This window comes from Pteropus alecto, unplaced genomic scaffold (genome assembly GCF_000325575.1).
Source record: "Pteropus alecto unplaced genomic scaffold, ASM32557v1 scaffold30, whole genome shotgun sequence".
Lineage (NCBI taxonomy): Eukaryota > Metazoa > Chordata > Mammalia > Chiroptera > Pteropodidae > Pteropus > Pteropus alecto.
The window spans coordinates 4,492,833-4,513,644 of record NW_006429782.1 but is presented as its reverse complement, the minus strand read 5'-3'; the positions used below and the strand labels follow the sequence as shown (position 1 = coordinate 4,513,644).

Genomic DNA, 20,812 nt, shown 5'->3' with positions numbered 1-20,812 from the left:
TGGGGTCTTCCAGGGACACTAGAGTGCTGCTGGGACACTTGGATTCCCCATGGTCGCTGGGGCCCTTAAGGGCCGCCAGGTTGTGAGAGTCGTTTGGAGTATGTAACCTGTACTCCTTTCAAAACATAGAACATTCTCCTCACTCCATAAAGTTTCTGCTCTTACCTCACTCCACACCCACAACCTGAGCTTATCTTCAACCACTGTTCTGATTTTTTCCCTATCACAGATTACTTTTTGCCTGTTTTTGAAATTCATACCAATAGAATCATATATAGTTACTCCTTTGTGTATCTTATTTTGCTTGGTGTAATCCTACAATAAATTTGAATTCATAATAAAAGAGGAAATAAATGTTTCCTATACACCAGGAAGTCTCATAAGTGCTTTACATATATTAACATCCTAAACTCTCAATACTAGTCTATGAATTAGGCACTCACTTTTCCATTTTACAAAAACTTTGTTACTTGCCTGAAATAACCAGGCTATTAAGTGGTAGAGTCTAGACTTGAACCCAGTCTCTCCCCAAAGTGAATACTCTGAATTGCCATGCCGTGGAGCACTGTCTCTGTACCAGTGTGCAACACAAGAGCTACAGTGATGAATCAAATATAGTCTTTGTCTTCATGGTGTTTACAACCTAGTGGGATTTGGGATGGAAAATATTAGTCAAACAAAGAGAGATGTTTATATGATAATAAGTGCTACTGAGAAAAATAATTCCCAATAAACATAAGAAAAGTGGGAACAGGAGACTTACTTATTTAGAGATGGGAAAGCCTCTCAGTTCAGGGGACATTTGAGCAGAGACTCAATGAACTGTGGCTTCAAGAGGGAATATCAGTCTAGACAGTACAAAGACCCTAATGCAGAACTATGCTTGGGTAATAAAGCTACAGGAATACCAGTGAGGCTCCAGTGGAGGAAAGAAATAGAGTGGTGGAAGGTGAGGTCAGTGATGTAGGAGATCCCGATTGGGGCCTTCTAGAAAATGGCAAGTATGTTTCGTTATACTATTAGTGCAATGGCATATCACGAAATCAGAACAATCCATGTTAAAGGGACTAGAGAATAAGAAAACCAAAAGAGGATGTTGCATATTTGGTGGCTGGAAGAAGAGCAAGGAAGCAGAGGTGAAGGGAAGGAGCAATTATTGAAATATGAGGACACAGTAGAGAGAAGACTGCACTACGGGGCTGAGAAGAGGTCTACGGTAGTATCCAGACCCAAGTTCTCCTGCAGGGATACAGCCAGAATGGGACCTCACTCCACTGAATTCCTCTGATCTCCTACCTGGGCTCCTCATTGACCAACCTAGATAGAAGCACTAAGGCAAATGAGCCCATTAGAGTAGTCCATACGGGTTAACCTCTCTAGTCCACCTCTCTAGTCAAGGTGGAGAAGAGTGGGTCTGGAAGAATAAATAGAACATAATCCACACTGTCTACTCCCTTCAACTTCTTGACAGACTCTTGTCCTTCACCTAGTTATAAGTTCATGTTCTCAAACAAGATACAAAGAAAGCCCATTGGCTACTGTATTGTCCTAGGGTAGTATCAATTTGATCAAACGCCCACTAGAAACCTGAGACTTTTGGCACAGCCAGTGTTTTACACATAAGATAAAGAAAGAAAAGAAGGCTCATGGGGGTAAGTGGAAAAAGAACAATTAACTAAAAATATAGCTGCCTTCTGTTCCTGTATCTGCGCCTGGTCAGACAGCCTTGAATTCTTTTACAACTCTTTCCATGTTCCCCTTCTCTCTGCCAGCCCCATGAGGCTCAATACTTGACAGTGTGAGCTTAGCTCAGGCGGAGATTTTTGCTTAGTGAGTTCTATTGAGTATCTCTTAAGGAGAGAACCAGGATTGGAAAGAATAAGAGAATGAACTGTAATCAGTTAAAAACAGATTGCAGTTGATCCCATGGGGAGCTCTGGAGCTGGGGTGGCTCTTCAGGAGTGTCTCAGATTGAGGCAAAGGAACTGGGCCTTTGTACTCCTCACATGAACCAGTCATTAGAAGTGGGTTGTTCCTAGAGAGTGGCCATAACTCTAGGTACGGCACTTTCCTTTGGCCCAAGGGAATTCCCAGGGAGGATGGCAGCATAAGCCATTAGCAGCCAACACTTTGAACAGCTGGGGGAGTGAACGACGGTCCTGAAAAGAATTAGAAATATATGTCTCCATTATGGCCCACCACTTATATGGCCCAGATGCACTTGCTTCTTAAAGTGCACACAGCATTATGGTTGGTCTTGTTGCCTCGAGAAACAAGAGGAAGATCACTAGGATAAATAATTGATAGCTCTTGACAGCAGCTTTTCGTGATGTTGCAATTGATGCCTCTAACAACTAGAGGTATATCAGCACACTCCTCTACTGTCCCATTCTAGATTCCCTCCATGCTCGGCTAGCACCTCTGCTGGTCTAGAAACCCCTGGCACCATGTTCTTCTCAGGATACAGCTGCTACACTTGTGTATCAACCACATTTAAGAAAGATATCGAGACATCTGAGTACCAAATGTCTCCTCTGCCAACATTGCATAACAGAAACCCCACATCTTCTGGAATGACAGGTGTCTTCCTTCCCTCTGTGCTTGTCTCATAGCAGTCATAAAATTCACCAGGACCCTTAGGTTACATTTTTTGTGCGTTCTTCCCAAGAGCCCCAGGACCTATCATACATAAATAACACCTGTGGAGGCAACTTTTTAGAGTACATGTGGGAATACCAATACTTTGGCAACACCCTGGACACTACAGTAGCTTAAAGAACTGCTATGCAGGGATACAAAGTTTCCATTCAGGTGACTGACAAAAGTGGATTCCAAGAAGCAACAGGGATGAACGTTTCTGAACTTGCACTTGCCCCAGTGGATCCACTTTGACTATCTTGCTGCACTCAGGAAGTTAGTCAAGATGAACTATATCAATGGGCTTTCTTACCTTATGGCTTCTGGTTGGGTTCGGTCAAGGGGAGCCTAGGAATTAAATCAAAAGGATGAAAGAAGTCTTGCCCGAGTTGATTTCTTACAGAACCTGGGGCTGCATGTTACCTCTGACCACCTCTCACCTGCTGAAATACAACTCTCTCGTCTCCAGATTTCAGTAATTGTTCCCCGCACCTGCCCCTTCAGGCTCAGGGGTGCTTAATAGAGCCCTGCCCTTATCAGCTACTAGGTAACAACTATCCTTTGGGGCTTTTTCTACATCCTCTCTATAATTCTATGAGTAGCCACAAATTGTCCAAGTCAGTTGTTTCCTGCTGGGATTCTTAACATGCCAACTCACTGGAAGTATAAGGGAAAGCCCTAACAATGACCCACAAAACCCTTAAGATAGCGATCTACTAAGTCTATGACCAAATTATCGTCTACCACTCTTTCAACATCCCCGACTTGTTCTACTCCATTGATACTGACCTCCACATGGTGGGCCTTGGCATGTCAACCCTGCTCTTGCCTGCCAAATTCATATGACTCGCTGTCCCACCTCATTAGGGTCTCTGTTCAAGTGTCCCCTAAGAGGCTTTCCTTTCCTATTCTGTATAAAATAGCAAGATCCAAATCCCCCTTAACTATCTCACAGTACTTGAATTTTCCACATAACACTTGTATTTTCTTGATTTTTCTGTAATCTGTCCTTCTCCCAGTAAAATATAAATGCTTCAATGGCAAAATATGAGTTTCATTCATTGCTACAGACACCAGTGCCTCAAACAGTGTTTGCCTTTTAGAAATAAAGAGGCTAGTAGTTAAGTGCACACTGTCTCAACTCAAATCTGGGCTCTACCATTTACTAGTCAATGAACTCAGGCATGTAACCTAAGTGTACCATGCCAGTTTTCTCAACTGTAAAATGAGGATATTAACAACACAAACTTCATAAGCTTTTATTGAATATTCAAATTTAATATTCATAAGGCATTCAGAAGTGTCCAGTATATGGGAAGGGCTATATAAATGCTTACTTATTAACGTAGTGAAATATGTGGCTATAAAAATATGGCCCCTACGTAAAAGAAACAATTCACAAGAAAAAAACTAATGCTGCATGTGCTTAGTTACCTTACATCAAAACATATACAGAAAAAAATGACGAAATTACAAAAATGAATCTTTTAATTTATAACCAAAATGGAAGACTATCACTAAATTAAGTTTGAGGAAAAACTCTGTGCATACTATATCGGAAAACACAATTAGCTTGATTTAATAAGCACATATAGCCTACATTCAAAAATTACAGAATACACAACATTTTCAAACAAAGAGAACATTTATAAAGTTGGACCAATAGGTTTACCAGTTAGATATTGCATTCAGCTGGATATTAACAGAACACCACCTGAAAAATAAACCCAAAAAAAATCACTTTGGCTCTCTCTTAGAGGTTACTTTTAATCATGTTAAGGAAAAATCTAAGATTAAGCAGTCCAGAGTTAACACAGCCAATCAAAGCTTTTGGGGAGCCCATATCTTTGTGATTTTTTGCTACATTTTTTGTCATCATAATCAAAATAGAACTAACTCTTCCAATTCCAGGCCAAGCCCACTTTCAAGAGAAAAAAATAGTTCAGATGACTAAAACATAGGCAAACAAGACAGATGACGTTTCCCCAGTGACTTCTACCACTTCTCATGGCCTGCAGACCAGGACAACACATATCTGGGCTTCGGGAAAGCCTTTAATACTGAGTGCTTTCAATATTGCTCGTTGACAACTTAAACAGAATGGTTTGTTTTCTTTATGTAAGTAAGTGGGGGAGAATGGACATTGGGAAAGAAGCTAAAAGTAAATTCGATACCAGGAAAGAAAGATAAAGAATCAACATCACAAAGTCCACTTGACAAAAACGTCATTAAATTAGAGAAAAGTATATAGTGTATACACAGTCTAACTTTCATTATGTTTAAATCACTCAGGGGATATTCAGAAATACCTTTTTGAGTATGTACTGATATTTTTAAAAAGTAGATAATAAACATGTTACATACAAAACTATGGAACATAATTTCAGGTTTATTTTAGGGTGTAGCTATAGACATAAATGTTTATACTAAAACAAAACTGAGAATTAATGAGCAAATGGATCAGCCTAAGGATTAGGTACTGTCAAAGGTAACAGTACACTTTCCGCATTTACAATTTTCACTTCCAGGTTAAATTATTTTGTGGCCACTCAGTGAAGAGGTGAAGCTGACATTTGTCTGTGTTGATTATATCCCTAGGGTCTCCCTCTAATGTGAGTTCTCACAAGTCAACAAAGACAAGAATCACTGAAAGATCTTCCAAAGTTAACACACGCCCAGGTTTCACATCCAGGGAAGAGTTTCATGCTTCCTCTGCTATGAGAGGCACCGCTGAAGATGCCCCTTGTTCTTTACATCCCTGGATTTCTTTGCAGTGAGTTGTTTTCTCAGGAATGGGAAAAAAAATGGAAGACTTTCCAATACTGGTGATATTTAATGGGACTTCATCTCCAGAATAAACCCTCGTATCTCTTAAAAATTGAGAGAGCGTTTAAGGCTTCCCATTACATTCAGAGTAGCTCATCGTGTTCTGCTCAGTAATATAAGTAACGGCGGTGTAGGATTTTCACATCCCTTACCTGAGTGTTTCTCCATAGTGACTGCTTGCACGTGTTCTAAGGGATGAGTGTGCCTGAAGGCTTCTGTATTCTGGTATAAGATTTCCCCCTTAGCGTGAACTGTCACATGACTCCTCAGAGCTCACCGAAGGCCGTGCCATAGCAACCATACGCCCTAGGTTTCTCCCCAACACAAAATTTTCTGTGCACATGACTGAGTCTGCACTGAAAGCTTATCGCAGATCACATTTATGAGGTTTTTCTCTAGAGTGAATTGACATAAGAGTTACTGAATACTTCATATCAAAGAGATCGAAAGGCTGAAGGCCTTTCTTCATTGATTTCATGGCTCGCTTCTCAGGTGGTTCCCGGTGATCTCCTACTATACACACCTGTGTAGTCTCCGCCCACTGTATCAGAATTGGTCTGTGTGTCCGATACAATATAGAAGAAGTGATAGCATGTCCTTCTAAGGCTAGGTATTAAAAGACAACCTGGCTTCAGCATTAGCTCTGTCTTAGGTCAAATGCTCTTGGGGAACCTGTTGTTACATCATAAATATACTTAGGCCTATGGAGAGTCTTATGTGGTAAGGAAGTCAAAGTTCCCCACTCGCAACCAGCACTGACTTGCCCAGCCTGTGAGTGAGGCACTCTGGAAGGACATCCATCAGCACTAAAAACGCAGATACCTGTAGCTCCTGGTGACCATCCTGACTGCACCCTCATGAGAGATCCTGAGCCTGATACAAAATTAAGCCATTTCTGAACTCCTGACCCACAGAAATTGTGAGATAATGTCTGTTGTTTGAAGCCACTATGTTTCTGAGGAAAATCTGTTATGCAGCAACAGGTAACTCATACAGCTAGCATGACTCGTCGCAAGTTGTCTGAGGAATAAGAATCAATGAATGCTTTCCTAGTAAATATTCTAGTTACTAGAATATTCATATCCACCTATTATGTATTCTCTTATGCACAGAAAGGTAAGAGTTAGTAGTGAAAGATTTTCCACAGTGATTACACTCATAGGGTTTTTCTCCAGTGTGAGTTCTCACATGCTTCTTAACAGCTGAGAGATTATTAAAAGCTTTCCCACAGTTACTGCATTCGTAGGGTTTCTCCCCAGTATGAATTCTCTTGTGCACAGTAAGAGAAAAGCTACTGCTGAAGGATTTGCCACACTGATTACATACATAGGGTTTTTCTCCAGTGTGAGTTCTCATGTGCTGTGTCAGATACGAGCTCTTCCTAAAAGTTTTCCCACAATCATGGCACTCGTAAGGTTTCTCCCCAGTATGAATACTATTGTGCCCGGTAAGGGAGGACCTTGTGCTGAAGGCCTTTCCACACTGATTACATTCATGATGATTCTCCCTCGTATGAATTCTCTTGTGGCTTTTGAGGTTACAACTAGTGCGAAAAACATGAAAGCACTGGTTACATTCATAAGGTTTTTCTCCAGTGTGAATCCTTACATGTAATCTGAGAGATGAGGGGTCATTAAAGGTTTTCCCACAGTCATTGCATTCATAGGGTTTCTCCCCGTTATGTATTCTCTTATGAATGGTAAGATAAGATCTACTGCTGAAGGACTTTCCACACTGATTGCAGTCATACGGTTTCTCTCCAGTATGAGTTCTCTTGTGCTGGGTAAGGTTAGATTTTGTGCTGAAGACTTTAAAACACTGATTACATTCATTGAGTTTCACTCCAAGATGATTTCTCTCCTGTCGATTAAGAGATGAATGGCAACTATAATTTATAATGTTTTTGAAACTGTTACATTATGAATAAGTGAAGTTTTCACTGTTTTCAGTGCTTGTATACAACTTCTGCCCAGTTTGAGCTCTTAGAAGCTCAATAAGATACATGCTTTACCACAAGTCCTTATCATAGGCACAGAGCATTTTTTAAATAATTTTAAGACCACTGCACGATTCAACGGTCAAATTTAAGGAAACATTTACTTGTGGAAACTCTGTAGAGAAACAAGTTTGGAGCTAACTTATAATTTTCTCCAAATTCACAACTATTTCACAGCATCTCTCCAGAGACACCATTTTCTCATGTGCAAATGAGACTCTCCTGTTTATTTTGTGGCTTTTCTAACTTATGAAGTTCCCTATTGTGAAAAACCAAGAATCACCCCATGTTAGTCTTACCGCTTTTATACCATTAGAACGTTTTTTTCTAAAAACGTGCTTCTTAGGAGTTAACCATCTGTCTTTAAGTACAGTCTCCAAATCTGAAACACAATGAAAAGAAATTTAAGTTGATGGAGAAAAGAAACAGTAAAATGCACCACATGTAAAAGCAGACTAAGGAATTAGGGTTTTTGAGGAATTTGGCAATGAAAAGGATGTGAGTACGCAAACTGTAGGTATTAAAAGCGGAATTCTAAAAGGATTAAGATTTATCAGAGATTCACAAAAGAAAAAAATTTTCGGGGACGTTAAGTAGGAAGGAGGTGAACAAAAAGCTCATATGGAACTTAAATATTTTTTAAAGAGACAGCCTCCCTCCCTCCTTGAGTCCAAAGTAAAGTAGGAGATGTTGAACGGAAATTAAAAAAGGAAAAAAAGGTAGATGAGGAAGCTCATACCAAATGTTCTAAGCCATCCCCATCAGAAAGGACATTATACAAAGTTCCCTGATTGTATTTCCTAATGTAACACTCCCATGGCCCAAATCACTGGCGCAGATACTCCTCATGAGGACTAATCTCCACCTGGTGCTCACCTGGACAGGTGCCTGGGAGAATTCCTCTTTGCTCTGCCATCACCTTGTCTTCTTGCTCCAAATGAGAGATGAGGCTGGGTTCATTAACGTGATACCCTAATCATGGAGAAAAGACATGTTGAAGGGAGACTGTGCAGTTGACAAGCAACTCCATAAACCTGAAGTCAACAATTAAGATGGCCAAGTGTGACTTTTGGAGCAGTGGAATAATTACACTTAAATTCTAATCAATATTGTAACTCTCAAGGAACAACAATACAAGCATCCTCACTCAATATGTGAGTGATAGGACATAAATACATTTAACTGTTGAAAAACCAGAGGGTTGGAGCTGCCAAATACCTGCACAGTCAAAAATCTGCATGTAACTTTTGACTCCTCCAAAACGTGTTGTCCCTTAACATCCACAGGAGATTGATCCCAAAGCCTCCTGTGAACACCAAAATCCACAGGTGTTTAAGTCCCTTATATAAAATGGCATAGAGCCATGCACACCATTAGCCCTCTGCATTCACGGATTCCGAACTATGGACTGCAAATACTGTTTTCAGTCTGTGGTTGGTTGAATCTGCAATGTGAATCCTGGGACACGAAGGTCCAAGTATACATTCATCGAAGAAAATCCACATAAAAGTGGACCCACACAGTTCAAACCCATGTTATTCAAAGGTCAACTGTAGTCCCAAAGCCCATGCAAAAGTTTAAATCATACTTCAGAAGTTTTAAAGCTTTTAAAGCTTTTAACCATTCTTCTGTCAGATAAGAAACAGACATATTCAGTTCGTAGGGAAGGTATCGGTCAGAAAGCTTGTGAAGGTGGAGAATATCTCTGTCATCCACCACTACATTCCAGTTTTAGCCATTACCTTGACGACAACACCCCATATTGCCAGTACTGGAAGGAGCAGAATGGACTTTTATCTCAAGGAACTGTGATTATTTGCTTTGACTCGAAGGGCTTGCCTTTATTTATCAAATCCCAAACTCTCCGAGGGTTGAACTGACTACCCAGTGGGTGTGTGCTGAACATATTTAAAGGCAAATACATCAGCCACTGGCACCCAAAGGAAATAAAAAACTAACCAAAAACTTGGGAGGAAAAGTGTGAAATAAGATGTTCTAGGGAATTTTTGCAAAGCTACTTCATATCCTCTTTGTCAATGAAAAAGCAGGGCTGTGATAAATCATAAATTCCTAACTGGGCAGGTCATGGTGGGCAGTCACGCCCCAGGCCTTTAACTTCTTCAGTGAAAGATTTGTAAGCAAGCCCTGCCGCTTGTTCTTGTGCATGAGTACCCTCAAGTGAGCACATAATTTTGTTAACTACCCTGTAATCTGATTCCTGCCTAGCTTTCTCCCACCTTCATGTAATCTTCCTCGTGCTCCCTCCTTAATTTCGAATGCGTAAGACTGTCATTCTCCTGAGGACTTGTGATCTTGCTTCCTGGCAATTGTCAGAGTTGCTCCAATAAACTCTTATAAAAATTCTTCACAGGTTTTGGATATTCGTTACATTGACACTTTAAATCTAGTAAGCCTCAGGAATACCCCGGTTGGGCACATGCTCAGAAAAGACCTAAGGAGGCATTCGTCCTCATCACTGGCTGACCCCGAGGCTCTACACAAGCAGGATGTGAAGGCTATGGCAGAGTTATAATCTGCCTGGCTGATTCTGAAAGCAGTCCCCCTTTACACACACAGAGCCCGTCTGCAGAGACTGAGAGTTTTGTCACTATTGCTCCACGTGTTCACGACAATCTCTGACAAACCACCCAGTAACCATTAAGCTAACACGGCAGAGCTTCAGTGGCCGTACACGACAAATACATACATTATGAATTAATTTAGAAATATCGCTAAACACCTATACGACACCAACTACAACAAGCAACACCAAAACCCTGGGGATGCGAAAATCTGATTCCAGAATTGCCATATTATAATATTCCAAATATACAGTTTTCAACATGGAAAATTATGAGGGAAAGAAACAAATGTATGGCCTATTACGGTGGGAAAAAAATGGTAACAACTGTACCTGAGGAAGCCTAAATACTGAATTTACTAGATAAAGAATTGAAAACAACTATTTTAAATATGCTCAAAGACCTAAAGGAAACCATGACAAAGACCTAAAGGAAATAGTTAAGAACAAATTCTGATCAAGCAGAAAACATGTCAGAGATCGAAATTACTGAAGAAAAACTATATGGATTTTTTGGAGTTACAAAATACATAACACAAATTTAGAGTTTAACAGCAGATCTGAGTTGGCAGAATAAGGAATTAATGACCATGAGACAGAATAATTTATGTCACGTAGTCTGAGGAATAGAAAGAAAAAAAAAATGAAAAAAAAATTTGAGCAGAGCCTAAAAGACCTGTGGGATATCATCAAACATACTAACATACACATAATGGAGGTTCCTTAAGTAGAAAAGAGAATGAGGTACAAAGAATATTTGAAGACATAATGGCTAAAAATTTAACTAAATTTGATGGGAAAACACAAATGTACACAGCCAAGGAGATCAACAAAGCCCAAATAGGTTAAACTGAAAGAGATACATACAGATCACTACTATAACTACCCAGCAAGAAATGCTAATGGAAAACTCAGACTGAAATAAAAGAAAAATGTATATTAACTCAAATCCACATAAAAAAATAAAGAACATTGATAAAGGAAAATACATAGGTAATGTCAATAATAATTGGTTATTTATTTTAGGTTTACAGTCCTCTTTTTTTCTATATAACTTAAAAGACGAATGGCTAAAACAATTATAAATCTATGTTAATGGTCACACAACGTATATAGATATAATTTGTGACAAAGCAATATCAAGCAGAAGGGTGGGTGTGGGGACACATAGCTATATAGGAGCAAAATTTTTGTATGCTATTGAACAAAGCTGGTATTAAATCCAAATCGATAATTACAAATTAAAATGCTAACTGCAATCCCCAGGATGGCCACTAAAAAAAGAAAAAAAGACAAAACTGAAAAACAAAAAGATATGAGAAGGGAATTAAAATGGCCTACTAACAAATACTGAACACAAAAGTAAATGATAACGGAGAAATTGAGGATTAAATAGAAAACAAGTAACAAAATGGAATAAATAGGTCCTTCTTTATCAGTAATTACCTTAAATGTAAGAATAATCTATGTCCAATTAAAAGGCAGATTTTGGCAGAGTGGATAAAAAAATAATCCAATTATATGTTATATGTAAGAGACTCACTTTAGACCTAAAGACATTAACTGGTTGAAAGTCAACTGCTGGAAAAAAATATTACATGAAAACAGCAGCCAAAAGAGAGATTATGCAGGTGTATTAATTTCAGGCAGAACAGACTTTAAGACACAAATAATGATATCATTTAATAATAAAAAGGTAAATTCATCAAGATGATATGATTATACACATATATGTATCTAACGAAAGAGTTCAAAAATACATAAATTCAAAATTGACAGAATCGCAGGGAGAAAGAGTTTTGCAGTAAAAAGTACAGATCAACACCCCACATTAAATAGGTAGAAAAGCTAGTTAGAAGATCAACAACGAAAGAGAGGACTTAACCAATCCTCTAACTGGACCTAAAAGACATAGAATACTCCATCCAACAACAGAATAGATACGCATCTCAAATGCATATGGAACACTCTCCACTACAGATCATATGTTAGGACACAAAACGAGTCTGACTAAATTTAATAACAATGAAATCATACAAGTATCTTATCTGACCACAAGAGAATCAATTTAAAAATGAGTATTGGAAAACTTAATATTAAGACGACAATACTAACTAAAGCTATCTATAGATTCGATGCAATCACCACCAAAATTCCAACTGCATTTTCTCCTGCAAAAATGGATGAGCTGATCCTAAAATTTATATGGAATTGCAAGGGATCCCAAATAGATAAAACAGTCTTGAAAAAGAACAGAATAGAGATTCACACCTCATGACGTCAAAACTTACTTTAAAGAAACGGCAACAAACACAGCGTGGTCCTGGCACAATGACAGATACAGAGATCAGTGAAACAGAACTGAGTATACATGAACTCATACATCTATGGTCAAATATCTTCTGACAAGGGTTAAAAAAAAAAACATGCAATGGGGAAAGAATAGTCTCTTCTATGAAAAGTGCAGGACGACTCAGCAGACATATGCAAAACAGTAAAGTGGACACTTTCTCCAAACTGTATAAGAAATTAACTGAAAAAAGGATCAAAAACCTAAATGACGAGCTAAAACTAGAAAATTCTTGGAAGAAAACATAGGTGTAAATGTTCGTGACTTTGGATTTGGCAATAATTTCTTGAGCATGACACCAAAAGCACAAACTAAAAAAGAAAAAAATAATAAATTGGACTTCACAAAATTGAAAGTTTTGTGTATCAAAGGATATAATCAAAAAAATGGAAAGAGCATCATTTCATATGACTGTTGACCATCTGCATGTCATCTTCAGAGACATGTCTTTTCATGTCTTCTGCCCATTTTTCGACTGGATTATTTTTTTTGTTGTTATCGAGTTGTATGTTTCTTATATATTTTAGATATCAACCCCTCATCAAATATATGATTTGTGAATATATTCTCCCATTCAGTCTGTTTTGTTGATAGTTTCCTTCACCGTGCAGAAGCTTTTTAGTACAATGAAACCCCATTTGTTGATTTTTGTTTTTGTTTTCTTGCTCGAGGAAAACATGCTCAACATCAAGAAAATGCAAATCAAAACCACAACGAGATATCATTTCGCACCAGTCAGAATGGCTGTTATCAAAAAGTCAACGAATAACATGTGTTGGTAAGGAAGTGGAGAAAAGGGGACCCTCGTGCCCTGTTGGTGGGATTGCAAATTGGTACAGCCCCTCTGGAAAACAGTATGGAGATTCCTCAAAAAACTAAAATTAGATATACCATACGACCCAGCAATTTCATTTCTGGGTATTTATCCAAAGAAAACAAAAACACTAATTCAAAAAGATACATACACCTATGTTCAATGCAGCATTATTTACAATAGCTAAGATAAGGAAGCAAGCTAGGTGACCCTTGACAGATGAATGAACAAGAATGGTACCTATATGCAGTGGAATATTACACGACAAGAAAAACAAATCTTGGCATTTGCAACATGGGTGAATCTAGAGGGTGTTATGTTCAGTGAAATAAGTCAGGCAGAGAAAGACAAATACTGTATGATTTCACTTACGTGTGAAATCTAAAAAAACAAACGAATAAATAAAACAAAACTAGAACAGACACACAGAAAAAGAGACCAAAGGGCTGGTTACCGTAAGGGAAGAGGTGGAGGGATGGGTGAACAAGATGAAGGGGAATAATATTGTGATACATTTGCATGATGACAGATGATTACTAGAATTAGTGGAGTAATCACATTATACGATATGGAAATGCTGAATCACTGTATTGTACACCTGAAACTAATATAACCAATATGATGTTGTATACCAACTCTACGTAAACATAAATTTAAAAAAAAAGAAAGTAGAAAAACACCACAGACTAGGAGAAGTTGGTTGCAAATCATATTTCAACTAAGGGTCTAGAATTCAGAATATATAATGAACTTTTAGAATTCAAGAACAAAAAGATAAATAACTGAATTTAAAAATGGGCAAAGGACTTGAACAGACATTTCTCCAAAGAAGATGTACAAGTAGTCAATAAGTACATGAAAAATGCTCAATGTTGTTAGTCATAGGAAAATGCAAATCAAAACAATGAGGTAACAATGAAACCCCATTTGTTGATTTTTGTTTTTGTTTTCTTGCTCGAGGAAAACATGCTCAACATCAAGAAAATGCAAATCAAAACCACAACGAGATATCATTTCGCACCAGTCAGAAACAAGGTTGGCAGTTTCTGAAAAAGCTAAACAGTAATAAGTGACCGAGCATTCGACTCCTAGATATATACCCAAGAAAACTAAAAACATAGGTTTAAATAAAAATTGTACACAGATATTCATAGGAGCATTATTTATAATAGCCAATATGTGGAAACAACCTAAATGTTTATTGACCAATGAATGCATAAACAAAATGTATGGTATATCCATAAAATGCAATGTTAGTCACAAAAAGGAATAAAAAACTGATACATGCGACAACATAGCTAGACCTTTCTTATGCTGCCTGAAAGCCAGGTACAAAAGATCACATATTTTATGATCCAATGATATGAAATGTTCTAAATAGGCACATGAAAAAAGACAGAAAGCAAATCAGTGACAGCCAGCAGTTGGGGTGGGGTGTGACAGATGCCGACCGGTTAGTGGGGATGGGCAACCTCTGAGGGCCATGACAACGTTCCGCAGTTAGACAGTGTTGATGGTGGGGCAACACTGAATACATCGAAGCCACCGAACTCCATACTTTCAAATACTTAAGAAAGCGAATTTTCTGTTGTGTGAATGTTACCTCAGTTAAAAAAAAAAGAACGAGAGACTTGTTTCTGCATTAAACAGACGTAGGAGTGATATCAGCTTTACCGAGTGAGGCCAGGTTCCTGCAGGTCTCCAGCATCACATCTCTGTACAGTTTCCTTTGGGAAGGGTCCAGCAAAGCCCACTCTTCCTGGGTAAACTCAACGGCCACATCCTCAAAGGTCACCAAGTCCTAAAATCATCAAAAACATGGCCTAGCCAAGGACACTCCCACCAAGGCCACATAAGAAAAGGGCCAAGGATGACAAGAACAGGGACAGAGAATCCAAAGCAAGTGTACTCTGTACATCAGAGTTCTGAGCTCTGCTCTCATTTGCTACTGGGCTCAGTCCTCAATCTCAAAGGAGCATAGGCCTGGGACATTGTAAAAATCAGAGAAACACTTGGTGAATGTATGAATGATTTCCTGATGGCCACCGTCAATTGCTTGAATTTAGAAAATAAGCAGGTCTTTACGCAGCTTCCATTTAAAACTATCAGCAGAATGATGTAGATGGTGACCCTGCAGGAAGCTTTGCAATGTACTAAATACTGACATACACTGACTCTGTCTGGGTGGCCCCTCACCCTCCATCAGATGCCCAAAGAGCCTGAGGTGCCTGAAGACCTGGTTTGGCTGTGAAGCTCCAGGTTACTGAAAGATAACATGCCCAACTTTTGGCCAAAGGAATAATGATTTGGAAAAAACGTATGACTCACCAGTAACCAGCTTGTCAGGAAACCATTAACAAACCCTTCCTCCTCTGTGCATCCTTTTTGAGATGTTGGAAACAGGGGAGACTGAACTGGAGAAGAAGAAATGAGTCATAAATGAGTCACAAGAATCCAAGTGTACTCTATATTCTAGCACTCACAAATCCGGAGGCTTTCCCACCTACCTGTGAATGGCCCTACCCCAGTATGTACATGTACATGTACGTACGTACGTACACACACACACACACACACACACACACACACACACACACCCTTTCATTAACAAACCAGAGCAGAGAGCTTCCAGTCAAGATGGCGGAGTAGGTAAACACTGTGCCTGCCTCCTCTCACAACCACATAAAAATTACAACTGAACTACAGGATAGCTGTCATTGGGAGTCACCTGAAGCCAAGATGAACAGAACTCCTACAACTGAGGACACATAGGAGAGGGCACCTCAAGACTGATAAGAGAGAGGCAGAGACACGAAATGGGTTGGTTCCAGATCTGCATGTGGCAGGTGAGAATTGGGAGAAATATCTCGGCTGTGGAGACCGCCCCCCTGGAAGAGTGAGGGGTCCCGGCCCCACATAAAACCTAAACAAATAGCATCTGGCCTTGACATGCTCTGTAACCCCATGCTGCGCAGCCCCAAGCCTGGCACTAGCGCAGCTGGCCATGGTTTATGGCTTGGCCTTTCAGGCACTTCCAAGCCCAGCGTGGGTAGTGGCCATCTGCAGATTGTGTGGTGGCTCAAGCCAGGTGGTCCAAGGCAGGGCACAGTCTGCAGCTGATCTTGGCCTTCAGCAGGGCCCCTCCTAGAAGAACCCGGCCTGCAGGCCCAGTGGCCAGCTTCGGCCTGAGTCGGAGCACCACCTGGGGTCACATCTGAGGACAACATACCCAAAAGGCAGACAGGGAAGGTACCACAGACTAGCTAAAATGAATCCTGCTCTAGAGGGTCAACCCCTGCAAAACAGCTCCTCCCATGTAGTCATGGCCGGTCATCACAACCAATCAATCCAAGGGTCGATCCCTCCTATAATGAACAAACAGCAACCAAGGCTCAACTACAACAGGATGGCACACACAACCCACACAAGAAACACACCTGGCGCACCTGGCTCAGGTGACCAGGGAAGACTGTGCCACTGGGACCCACAGCACACCTACTACGTAAGGCCATTCTACTGAGACCGGGAGACATTCTGCAATGTCCTACCTAATACACAAAAACACACTCAAGAAAGCAGCCAAAATGGTTAGACGAAGAAACATGTCCCACATGAAGGAATAGAATGAAGCTCCAGAAACAGAATAAACAAAATGGAGATAAACAATCTACCAGCCTCAGAGTTCAAAACGCCCATTAGAAGATGTTCAATGAACTTAGGGGAAGAGTAGATGAACTCAGTGAGAACTTTAACAAAGAGATAGAAAACATAAAAAGAGCCAGTCAGAAATGAAGAATACAAGAACTGAAATGAAGAATACCTTAAGAGCAATCAAGCGTAGATTAGATGATCAGATCAGTGATTCAAAGATAAGGTAGGAGAAAACACCCAATCAGAACAGCAACGAGAAAAAAGAATCCAAAAAATGAAGAGAATTTAAGAGGCCTCTGGGACAATATCAAGCATACCAACATTCTCATCATAGGGGTACCAGAAGGAGAAGGCGGCAAGGAATTGAAAATATATTTCAAGAAATGACTGAAAACTTCCCTAATCTGGTGAAGGAAATAGACATACAAGCCCAGGAAGCGCAGAGACTCAAACAAGATGAACCCCAAAAGGCCCACACCAAGATACATCATAATTAAAATGCCAAAAGTTAAAGACGAAGAGAGAATCTTAAAAGCAGAAAAAGAGCAGTTAGTGGTCTACAAGGGAGCTCCCATAAGACTGTCAGCTGATTTCTCAACAGAAACTGCAGGCCAGAAGGCACTGGCAGGCAGTATTCAAAATGGTGAAAAGCAAGGACCTACAACCAAGATTACTCTACCCAGCAAAGCCATCCTTTAGAATCAAGGGACAGATAAAGAGCTTCACGGATGAGAAAAAGCTAAAGGAGTTCATCGCCAAGCCAGCATTACAGGAATTATTAGAGGGACTTTTGAGAAGAAAAAAAAAGATCAAAACTATGAATTAAACGGCAATAACTACATATCTATCAACAATTACTTTAAATGTAAATGGATTAAATACGCTAATCAAAAGATAGGGTTTCTGAATGGATAAGAAAACAAGATCCTTACATATGCTGCCTACGAGAGACTCACTTCAGATCGAAAGACACACACGGACTGCAAGTAAAGGGATGAAAAAAGATGTTTCAGAAACATGGAAACAAACAAACAAAAAAGCTGGAGTAGCAATACTTAAATCAGCCAAAATAGACTTTAAATCAAAAGCTGTAACAAGAGACAAAAAAGGACCCAGTAATCCCACTTCCAGGTATTTATGTGAAGAAACCCAAAATGCTACTTTGAAGGGACATGTGAATCTATATGTTAATTGCAGTATTATTTACAGTAGCCAAGATATGGAGGCAACCTGGCTGTCCGTCAATGGATCAATGGATAAAGAGGTAGTACATATATACGACGGAATATGACTCAGGCGTAAAAAAAGAATGAAATCTCGCCAGCTGCAACAACATGGATGGACCTAGAGGGTGTTGTACTGAGGGGAGTAAGTCAGACAGAGAAATGTCAGATGTGGAATCTAGAGAAAAGGATAAACCAACAACAGAAACAAGCTCCTAGATACAGAGAGCATTTTGAAGGTTGTCAGATTGGGGAGTTGGGGGATAGCTCAAGGGAGAGGGGATTATGAGGCACAAATTGGTAGTTACAAAACAGTCATGGGGATGTAGAGTATAGCCTGGGGAATAGAGTCAGTAGTATTGTCATAACTACATATGGTGTCAGATGAGTACTGGATTTATTGAGGTGATCACTTCAAAAGTTACAAAAATAATGTCTAATCACTGTGTTGTACACCTGAAACTGACATGATATTGTATGTCAATTATAATTGAAAAAAGTAAAAATATAAATATGTATAAAAAAACAGAAACCAGAGAAGAGCCCTGACTCAGGAAGAGCCAGGAGACAGCGCTCAAGGGTTATTCTATACTTGAGGAACAGATTCTTCCCATTTTGTAGATGAGGAAACTGAAAATCTAAGGGACATCATTGTTATTTGATCAAGTTTATAAATAGAATAAGAGCTAAAATTCAAAAGCTCCTGCACATTCACAACACAGGTGACATCTGCACAGACTCTCAAACCACCGAAGTCCCAAATACCCAAAACCACCTAGTTAGGTACCAGTGACTGGGGTCCATTCCTGCCTCATCTGCTCATCCTCCACCCCCTACCCACAGGCCTTTAACACTTGGACTCTGAGAGCTGCGGGGACCCCACGACTTACCACAAGTGGGGAACAGAACCATGGCCACAGTCCTGTGATTCGGACAGTAAGTTTTCCTGAACGACGGGGCAGTGGGGGAACCAGGAGGCTCCTCCTCCTACTCCCACAGCACACTCAGAACGAGGCCCTGGAATAAATGGGAAAATATGAGAAAACTCACGGCCTTTCTCTCTCTCCAGGTTACTGAGGACAAATCTACCTCAGCCTGGCCATCATGCCCTCCTTCAAAATGCAAGGCCTTTGTTATTGGGCCTTTCTTCTGCCTAGCAGGTGATGAACTCAGGGTCATGTGAAGGCAAAACCTAACTCCTGTCCACCATGGTATGACCAGTATATTACTGCTCCACCCCATTTAAAATCTTCAGCTTCACTTAGTTTCAGGGCACATTCTCCCCACACACGTGGTTACCACAATCTACAACCCCTATTCACTCAAGACTTTGGCACCGGACTCTCATTATTCTTTCAACTTCCAGTCCCACCTCGCGTGGACACATCAGACTTTGTATTATGAGTCTGCCCCACTCCCTTTAAGCCACGCATTTCCATGGGCAGCATCCCAGGCTTTGTCGTCACCTGACAGTGTTTCACCATCCAGACAATAGTTCAGAAATTTCAGTCTCTGACACAACCTCCTAAACTTCTGCCTTGTTCGACTCATTATTTTTCTTTCACTATTTGTTTCTTCTACGACACAAAGAACTCAGTCCACCTACTGTTCTACTTTCTTGCTGTCCATCAGCCACCCTCTCTCATTTCATGCTTACACAGCTTGGATTACAACGTCCCTCATTTCCACAAATTCCTTATGCCCCCCGCCACCTTCACGGTGGCCCAGCAGAACTCCAACCAAGTAATTACAGTAATCTGTCTGCTCAGACCATTCTGCGCAGACCATACTGCAAGAAAACTCAAGCAGCCCTGTGAAGAGAGCTGCTTGGAAAGAAACTGAGGCTTCCCTCCAATAGCCAGCACCAACATGCCAGCATGTGAGTGAACCACCATGGAAGTGAATCCTTCAGCACAGTCAAGCCTTCAATGATTGTGATCCCGGCTGACATCCAGCTAAGAAATCATGAAAGTTCCTGAGCCAGATCCTTCAAGCTAAGATGAATTCATGAACTACAGAAACTGTAAGAGACAGGAAATGACTATCATTGTTTTAAGCGACTAAGATTAGAGATAATTTGTTATGCAACGGTAGATATCAAATGCACCCTCACTTTCAGCAGATGGCCCTGAATCCTACTTCTCAAAATGACCATGAGAGAAATTTACCTTCCTATCTTACCACCAAAATGACAATCAGAACATAGCTTCCTCCATCTTCTGTTACGAACCAAGCGCTGCCTCCTCTTCTCCATAAGGCCAGCCACCGAGGCTTCGTACTGTCCCATCCCACCTACCTTCAGGCGCTGCACACGATCGGTTATCTCGTCTACCCTCTCCTTCACACTCTCCCACTCTGCTAGCCAAGCCCTCACACCATTTAACCCATGCAGTGTCTCCAACAGTGAAATAAATCTACCCTAAGAGCAGTTTTCCTTCCAGGCACTTCGCAGTCTCACCCCCTCATCACAGCCACTGTTTTCAGTCTGTCTCCCTTCCTCATGTCCCACTCCTCACCGCGTAATCTGTTTCCAGCACTACCAACTCAATTGGATAGAACCACCGATCTTATTCATAGAGAAGCAGGTTGCAGCTACACTCTTAGCATTTATCAGTCAGGTCAACAAAGACGGGAGGGACCACCTCTTTTATTGGCAAGGCTGTATGGAAAGGCACTCTGATACACTGCTGGAGTACCACTCCTGCAGAAGGAATCTGTCGACATAAAGCAAAAT

At 40.3% G+C, this 20,812-nt stretch overlaps 1 protein-coding gene across 6 annotated transcripts in view; it reads right to left on the bottom strand.

Moving 5' to 3' along the window:
* Window positions 1–3,880: 3,880 nt before the first annotated feature.
* The window catches only part of ZNF557 (zinc finger protein 557), a 21,433-nt gene continuing 4,501 nt past the window's right edge, over window positions 3,881–20,812 (bottom strand). For 5 of the 6 annotated variants that reach the window (XM_025043604.1, XM_025043601.1, XM_006904155.3 and 2 more), the window contains 6 exons: window positions 18,969–19,095; window positions 15,533–15,618; window positions 14,879–15,005; window positions 8,336–8,431; window positions 7,759–7,841; window positions 3,883–7,323 (listed from right to left, as the gene is read on the bottom strand). In XM_025043604.1, the coding sequence (XP_024899372.1) occupies window positions 6,541–7,323; window positions 7,759–7,841; window positions 8,336–8,431; window positions 14,879–15,005; window positions 15,533–15,618; window positions 18,969–18,990 (1,197 nt within the window). In that variant the 5' untranslated portion in view covers window positions 18,991–19,095 and the 3' untranslated portion in view covers window positions 3,883–6,540. Of the gene's footprint in view, window positions 7,324–7,758; window positions 7,842–8,335; window positions 8,432–8,677; window positions 8,766–14,878; window positions 15,006–15,532; window positions 15,619–18,968; window positions 19,096–20,812 lie in introns of those variants that run through there. The other variant, XM_015585842.2, reaches the window with a different exon arrangement.